This window comes from Gigantopelta aegis, chromosome 5 (genome assembly GCF_016097555.1).
Source record: "Gigantopelta aegis isolate Gae_Host chromosome 5, Gae_host_genome, whole genome shotgun sequence".
In the NCBI taxonomy this organism is placed as follows: Eukaryota; Metazoa; Mollusca; class Gastropoda; order Neomphalida; family Peltospiridae; genus Gigantopelta; species Gigantopelta aegis.
Genome location: NC_054703.1, coordinates 4,022,539 through 4,031,927, shown reverse-complemented (window position 1 = coordinate 4,031,927; position 9,389 = coordinate 4,022,539). Strand labels below are relative to the sequence as shown.

The 9,389-nt window shown below is 32.1% G+C and overlaps 1 protein-coding gene across 1 annotated transcript in view; it reads left to right on the top strand.

The window, feature by feature from the left end:
* Positions 1 to 9,029, top strand: part of LOC121373255 (notch homolog 2 N-terminal-like protein C) — a 10,857-nt gene extending 1,828 nt beyond the window's left edge. Inside the window, exons 2-5 of the mRNA XM_041499764.1 lie at positions 961 to 1,008; positions 2,821 to 2,846; positions 3,752 to 3,839; positions 8,845 to 9,029. Coding sequence (XP_041355698.1) covers positions 961 to 1,008; positions 2,821 to 2,846; positions 3,752 to 3,839; positions 8,845 to 8,984 — 302 coding nt within the window. The 3' untranslated portion in view covers positions 8,985 to 9,029. The remainder of the gene's footprint in view (positions 1 to 960; positions 1,009 to 2,820; positions 2,847 to 3,751; positions 3,840 to 8,844) is intronic.
* Positions 9,030 to 9,389: the final 360 nt, after the last annotated feature.

Below are 9,389 nucleotides of genomic sequence, written 5' to 3'. Positions count from 1 at the left end.
CTTGAAACTACAACACATTAATTTATTAATCATCGGCTATTGGATGTCAAACATTTGGTAATTGTGACACGTAGTCATCAGAGGAAACCCGCTACATTGTTCCTAATGCAGCAAGGGATCTTTTATATGCACTTTCCCACAGACACGATAGCACATACCACGGCCTTTGTCCAGTTGTGGTGCACTGGGTGGAACGAGAAAAAAACAATCAGTTGAATGGATCCACCGAGGTGGTTCGATCCTACGACGCAAGCACCTCAAGCGAGCACTCAACCGACTGAGCTAAATCCCGCCCCTCATTTAAAGAAACGTCCGGGATGCACCCCCCCCCCCCCCCCCCCCCCTCGAACATCCATCCCTACAGGTACCGTACACTCTGAGAGCTCGGCTCATTTGCCTTCGAAAAACTCAGGGGCGGAACGTAGCCCAGTGGTAAAGCGCTCACTCGATGTGCGGTTGGTCTGGGATCGATCCCCGTCGGTGGTCCCATTTGGACTATTTCTCGTTGCAGCCAGTGCATCACGACTGGTATATCAAAGGCCGTGGTATGACTACCCTCTGTGGGATGGTGCATATAAAAGATGCTGCTAATCGAAAAGAGTAGCCCATGAAGTGGCGACAGCAGGTTTCCTTTCTCAATATCTGCGTGGTTTTTAACCATATGTCTGACGCAATATAACCGTAAATAAAATGTGTTGAGTGCGTCGTTAAATAAAACATTTCTTTTTTTCGACAAACTCAAATGGCCCGTTTCAGAATCGTGAGTCTTATAATGTATAAATAAAAAATAAAATTAAAATATTTGTTTTGTTTCATGATATCACTAGAGCACATTGATTAATGAATCATCGGCTATTGGATGTCAAACATTTGGTAATTATGTGAATAAAAAACACTAAGCGTATTTATTACTCAAGCTTCTTATTTCATTGAATTATTTTTTACATTTCTCTTTTTCAGCTAATTTAGTTTATGTAGTATTCTGCATGACAGCGGCAGTATATTTAGGTAAGAACTTACGACACATTTTCAATGGCGTGTCCTCGTTAAGGATGGATAAGGGGCGGATCCACATTAATGAGGGGGATGGGGAGGGGGCGGATCTAAGGGGGCCCCTTACATTTTGTGACAATTTATTTTATATTATTATTTTTTTTTTTTGCGTGGGAGAATCCGAGAAATCCCTTCGGGAACGTTTGTAGCCTTTTGCCACATCTGTTTGGGCCCCGTGAATTGATTTTCTGGATCCGCCACTGAGAATATCCACTCTAATGTTGTAAACAATTACAGAACTCTAATGTTGTAAACAATCACAGAACTGTAATGTTGTAAACAATGGCAGAACTACAGAACTCGTGTTGTAAACAATGACAGAACTGTAATGTTACAAACAATCACATAACTCTAATTTTGTAAACAATCACAGAACTCTAGTGTTGTGAACAATCACAAAACTCTAGTGTTGAAAACAATCACAGAACTGTAATGTTGCAAACAATCACAGAACTCTAGTGTTGTAAACAAACACAGAACTCTAGTGTTGTAAACAATCACAGAACTGTAATGTTGCAAACAATCACATAACTCTAATTTTGTAAACAATCACAGAACTTTAGTGTTGTAAACGATGACAGACCTGTAATGTTGCAAACAATCACAGAACTCTAGTGTTGTAAACAATCACAGAACTCTAGTCTTGTAAACAATCACAGAACTCTAGTGTTGTAAACAATCACAGAACTCCAGTGTTGTAAACAGTGACAGAACTCTAGTGTTGTAAACGATGACAGACCTGTAATGTTGCAAACAATCACATAACTCTAATTTTGTAAACAATCACAGAACTTTAGTGTTGTAAACGATGACAGACCTGTAATGTTACAAACAATCACATAACTCTAATTTTGTAAACAATCACAGAACTCTAGTGTTGTAAACAATCACAGAACTCTAGTGTTGTAAACAGTGACAGAACTCTAGTGTTGTAAACAATCACAGAACTCCAGTGTTGTAAACAGTGACAGAACTGTAATGTAAACCCGTCTGTAGATGGAATACCTGCACCACACGGAGAAGTCAGAGATGCATCGTACATCTAATGTCGTGCTATATACTCTCTTTTCTATCTGCTGTCTGTGTACGGGAACGTGTATATAAAAGATTCCTTGCTGCCTTATCGGTTTGAGTAACCTATGTGGCGGCGATGCATTTGGTCTCGTTCTCGACGATATGTCGCAACAACCACGTTAGAAATCAAATAGCTGTAGTTTAAAATATGTTAATGTTTTGTTAAACATTCCTTTCCTATCTGTCACTATCTAGACCAAGTGTAGAAATAACCATATGTTAGACAAAAAATAGCCGTAGTTTAAAATGTGCTCGGGTGTCGTTAAATAAACATTCCTTTCCTTTCTCTCACTATCTAGACCAAGTGTAGAAATAACGATATGTTAGACACCAAATAGCCGTAGTTTAAAATGTGCTGAGGTGTTGTTAAACAAACATTCCTTTCCTTTCTGTCACTATCTAGACTAAGTGTAGAAATAACAATATGTTAGACACCAAATAGCCGTAGTTTAAAATGTGCTGAGGTGTTGTTAAACAAACATTCCTTTCCTTTCTCTCACTATCTCGACCAAGTGTAGAAATAACCATATGTTAGACACCAAATAGCCGTAGTTTAAAATGTGCTGAGATGTCGTTAAACAGACATTCCTTTCCTTTCTCTCGCTATCTAGACCAAGCATAGAAATAAGCATAACTTTGTATTGAATTTAATTTCCAATGACCTTGATGCAGTATGCAACTTTTCACTTTCAGCTGAAGCAAATACACATGACTGCTCTGTAAGTATTTTACTTAAGTAATTAATCTCTGTCATTTATGTATGTGCCTATTTATTTATTTATTTGATCTCTCTCTCTCTCTCTCTCTCTCTCTCTCTCTCTCTCTCTCTCTCTCTCTCTCTCTCTCTCTCTCTCTCTCTCTCTCTCTCTCTCTCTCTCTCTCTCTCTCTCTCTCTCTCTCTCTCTCTCCATGTATTTAGTATATTTAATATTTACTATATAACATATTTACTATATAGCATATTAAGTAATATATTTAGTATATATTTATGAAAATATATTTAGTATATAATATATTTATAAAAATATAAATACGTGCGTTTGATATAATATTCAATCAATACAATACAATACAATACAATACAATACAATACAATACAATACAATACAATACAACAACACACTAAATACAGTTCAACACAACACAACACAATACAAAAAGTTTGTTTGGTTTGTTTAATGACACCACTAGAGCACATTGATTTATTAATCATTGGCTATTGGATGTCAATCATTTGGTAAGTTTGACATATATCCTTAGAGAGGAAACCCGCTACATTTTTCCATTAGTAGCAAGGGGTCTTTTATATGTATCATCCCACAGATAGGATAACACATACCACGGCCTTTGATATACCAGTCGTGGTGCACTGGCTGGAACGAAAAATAGCCCAATAGCCCGACCGACAACACAATACAATACAACATAATACAATACAACATAAGACAATACAAATCAATGTAACACAATACTACACAACACATTATAGTGCAACACAACACAATACAATAAAATATAACAATACAATACAAATATAATACAATACAACTGAGTACAATACAAGGCAAGTCAAAACAGCACAATACAATACAATACAATACAATTCAATACAATATATTTTCAGACGACACACTGTCCGTCCCATCAGACATGTATCCTGCAAGTCGTGCTGTGTAAACGGGCCCCCTGCCCGCCGATCAGCCAGTGTGTTGGTAATGACACCTTATCACATTTAGTAGAGTACGCATTTAGTATATGATGTATGTACTTGTATGTAGTGAGTAATCAATGTCTTATATATCAGTCATGTATCACTTATAAAAATATTACATTTAGTATATGATGTATGTACTCGTATGTAGTAATCAATGTCTTATATATCAGTCATGTATCACTATTAAAAATATTACATTTAGTATATGATGTATGTACTTGTGTGTAGTGAGTAATCAATGTCTTATATATCAGTCATGTATCACTATTTAAAATATTACATTTAGTATATGATGTATGTACTCGTATGTAGTAATCAATGTCTTATATATCAGTCATGTAGCACTATTAAAAATATTACATTTAGTATATGATGTATGTACTTGTGTGTAGTGAGTAATCAATGTCTTATATATCAGTCATGTATCACTATTTAAAATATTACATTTAGTATATGATGTATGTACTCGTATGTAGTAATCAATGTCTTATATATCAGTCATGTATCACTATTAAAAATATTACATTTAGTATATACTCGTATGTAGTGAATAATCAATGTCTTATATATCAGTCATATATCACTATTAAAAATATTACATTTAGTATATGATGTATGTACTCGTATATAGTAATCAATGTCTTATATATCAGTCATGTATCACTATTAAAAATATTACATTTAGTATATGATGTATGTACTTGTGTGTAGTGAGTAATCAATGTCTTATATATCAGTCATGTATCACTATTTAAAATATTACATTTAGTATATGATGTATGTACTCGTGTGTAGTAATCAATGTCTTATATATCAGTCATGTAGCACTATTAAAAATATTACATTTAGTATATGATGTATGTACTTGTGTGTAGTGAGTAATCAATGTTTTATATATCAGTCATGTAGCACTATTAAAAATATTACATTTAGTATATGATGTATATACTCGTATGTAGTAATCAATGTCTTATATATCAGTCATGTATCACTATTAAAAATATTACATTTAGTATATGATGTATGTACTTGTGTGTAGTGAGTGATCAATGTCTTATATATCAGTCATGTATCACTATTAAAAATATTACATTTAGTATATACTCGTATGTAGTGAGTAATCAATGTCTTATATATCAGTCATATATCACTATTAAAAATATTACATTTAGTATATGATGTATGTACTTGTGTGTAGTGAGTAATCAATGTCTTATATATCAGTCGTGTATCACTATTAAAAATATTACATTTAGTATATGATGTATGTACTCGTATGTAGTAATCAATGTCTTATATATCAGTCATGTATCACTATTAAAAATATTACATTTAGTATATGATGTATGTACTCGTATGTAGTAATCAATGTCTTATATATCAGTCATGTAGCACTATTAAAAATATTACATTTAGTATATGATGTATGTACTTGTGTGTAGTGAGTAATCAATGTTTTATATATCAGTCATGTATCACTATTAAAAATATTACATTTAGTATATGATGTATGTACTCGTATGTAGTAATCAATGTCTTATATATCAGTCATGTATCACTATTAAAAATATTACATTTAGTATATGATATATGTACTCGTATGTAGTAATCAATGTCTTATATATCAGTCATGTATCACTATTAAAAATATTACATTTAGTATATGATGTATGTACTTGTGTGCAATGAGTAATCAATGTGTTATATATCAGTCATGTATCACTATTAAAAAGATTACATTTAGTATATGATGTATGTACTTGTGTGTAGTGAGTAATCATTGTCTTATATATCAGTCATGTATCACTATTAAAAATATTACATTTAGTATATGATGTATGTACTTGTGTGTAGTAAGTAATCAATGTCTTATATATCAGTCATGTATCACTATCAAAAATATTACATTTAGTATATGATGTATGTACTTGTATGTAGTGATCAATGTCTTATATATCAGTCATGTATCACTATCAAAAATATTACATTTAGTATATGATGTATGTACTTGTGTGTAGTGAGTAATCAATGTCTTATATATCAGTCATGTATCACTATTAAAAATATTACATTTAGTATATGATGTATGTACTTGTATGTAGTGATCAATGTCTTATATATCAGTCATGTATCACTATCAAAAATATTGCATTTAGTATATGATGTATGTACTTGTGTGTAGTGAGTAATCAATGTCTTATATATCAGTCATGTATCACTATTAAAAATATTACATTTAGTATATGATGTATGTACTCGTATGTAGTAATCAATGTCTTATATATCAGTCATGTATCACTATTAAAAATATTACATTTAATATATGATGTATGTACTCGTGTGTAGTAATCAATGTCTTATATATCAGTCATGTATCACTATTAAAATATTACATTTAGTATATGATGTATGTACTTGTGTGTAGTAATCAATGTCTTATATATCAGTCATGTATCACTATTAAAAATATTACATTTAGTATATGATGTATGTACTCGTATGTAGTAATCAATGTCTTATATAACAGTCATGTATCACTATTAAAAATATTACATTTAGTATATGATGTATGTACTCGTGTGTAGTAATCAATGTCTTATATATCAGTCATGTATCACTATTAAAAATATTACATTTAGTATATGATGTATGTACTTGTGTGTAGTAATCAATGTCTTATATATCAGTCATGTATCACTATTAAAAATATTACATTTAGTATATGATGTATGTACTTGTGTGTAGTGAGTAATCAATGTTTTATATATCAGTCATGTATCACTATTAAAAATATTACATTTAGTATATGATGTATGTACTCGTATGTAGTAATCAATGTCTTATATATCAGTCATGTATCACTATTAAAAATATTACATTTAGTATATGATATATGTACTCGTATGTAGTAATCAATGTCTTATATATCAGTCATGTATCACTATTAAAAATATTACATTTAGTATATGATGTATGTACTTGTGTGCAATGAGTAATCAATGTGTTATATATCAGTCATGTATCACTATTAAAAAGATTACATTTAGTATATGATGTATGTACTTGTGTGTAGTGAGTAATCATTGTCTTATATATCAGTCATGTATCACTATTAAAAATATTACATTTAGTATATGATGTATGTACTTGTGTGTAGTAAGTAATCAATGTCTTATATATCAGTCATGTATCACTATCAAAAATATTACATTTAGTATATGATGTATGTACTTGTATGTAGTGATCAATGTCTTATATATCAGTCATGTATCACTATCAAAAATATTACATTTAGTATATGATGTATGTACTTGTGTGTAGTGAGTAATCAATGTCTTATATATCAGTCATGTATCACTATTAAAAATATTACATTTAGTATATGATGTATGTACTTGTATGTAGTGATCAATGTCTTATATATCAGTCATGTATCACTATCAAAAATATTGCATTTAGTATATGATGTATGTACTTGTGTGTAGTGAGTAATCAATGTCTTATATATCAGTCATGTATCACTATTAAAAATATTACATTTAGTATATGATGTATGTACTCGTATGTAGTAATCAATGTCTTATATATCAGTCATGTATCACTATTAAAAATATTACATTTAATATATGATGTATGTACTCGTGTGTAGTAATCAATGTCTTATATATCAGTCATGTATCACTATTAAAAATATTACATTTAGTATATGATGTATGTACTTGTGTGTAGTAATCAATGTCTTATATATCAGTCATGTATCACTATTAAAAATATTACATTTAGTATATGATGTATGTACTCGTATGTAGTAATCAATGTCTTATATAACAGTCATGTATCACTATTAAAAATATTACATTTAGTATATGATGTATGTACTCGTGTGTAGTAATCAATGTCTTATATATCAGTCATGTATCACTATTAAAAATATTACATTTAGTATATGATGTATGTACTTGTGTGTAGTAATCAATGTCTTATATATCAGTCATGTATCACTATTAAAAATATTACATTTAGTATATGATGTATGTACTTGTGTGTAGTGAGTAATCAATGTCTTATATATCAGTCATGTATCACTATTAAAAATATTACATGGTAAAGATAGTATTTATATATTACATCATGCATGTATATATATTATATGTGATATAATATATAAATACTACATTTACCATGTAATATTTTTAATAGTGATACATGACTATTATAGCAAAAGCCATGGTGTGTGCTATTCTGTATGTGGGATGGTGCATACAAAGGATCCCTTGCTACTAAATTTGAAAATGTAGCGGGTTTCCTCTCTAAGACTATATGCCAAAATTACCAAATGTTTCGCATCAGTGTGCTCTAGTGAAGTCGTTAAAGGAGAAAAATCTTAACTGTTTTCAAATCAGCTGGGAAAAACCTGACACGTGCACTGTCTGTACCTAGTGTTATGGGGAAACAAGTAGACATAAAATGTGGTGAGGAAAATGTAAATGTGATTGATGGGGATAGAGGGCAGGGGGCAGGTATATTCCTCATCCCTTCACCACACCCCTTCGAATACACCACTGTCCAATTCTTTGTTTTATAGCCTAAGATTATGCGTTTCTTAGTGTCATGTTAATACTATATTTTCAGATAAAACCGAATAGACAAATGTGCAATTCTCTGTTTACAACCTTGAGTTATGTATTTCTTAGTATGATGTGCAATTCTCTGTTTAGACCTTTGATTATGCGTTTCTTAGTATGATGTTAATACTATATTTTCAGATAGGTTTGTTCTCGTTCCAACCAGTGCACCACAACTGGACAAAGGCCGTGGTATGTGTTTTCCTGTCTCAGGGAAAGAGCCCTTGCTGCATTAGAAAAACATGTTGCAGGTTTCTTCTGATGACTACGAGTCAGAATTACCAAATGTTTGACATCCAAAAGCCAGTGATTAATTAATCGATGTGCTCTAGTGGTGTCGTTAAATATAAACGAACTTTAAAAACGTTATATTTTCAGATATGACCGAATACATCTGTTACATACACAAGCCGTGTCTGAACGGCGGGAAGTGTCACAACACGAGGGATGGCGGGTACGTGTGCACGTGCGCGGCAGGATTCACGGGAGAATCGTGCCAAAACAGCATCGTGGGTTAAAAAAGAAACCCGGATTTAAGAAACTATTGTTAAAAAAGAAGTAAATTATATTTGATCTGTATGTACTTGATGTGTTATTTATATCACCATCATACACAACACCATCACCATGGAAACCAGCACTATGATGATCATCATCATCTTCATCAGTAGGAGATATACCGGCCTCGGTGGCGTCGTGGTTAAGCCATTGGTCTACAGGCTGGTAGGTACTGGGTTCGGATCCCAGTCGAGGCATGGGCTTTTTAATCCAGATACCGACTCCGCAAGGCTCAATGGGTAGGTGTAAACCACTTGCACCGACCAGTGATCCATAACTGGTTCAACAAAAGCCATGGTTTGTGCTATCCTGCCTGTGGGGAGCGCAAATAAAATATCCCTTGCTGCCTGTCGTAAACGAGTAGC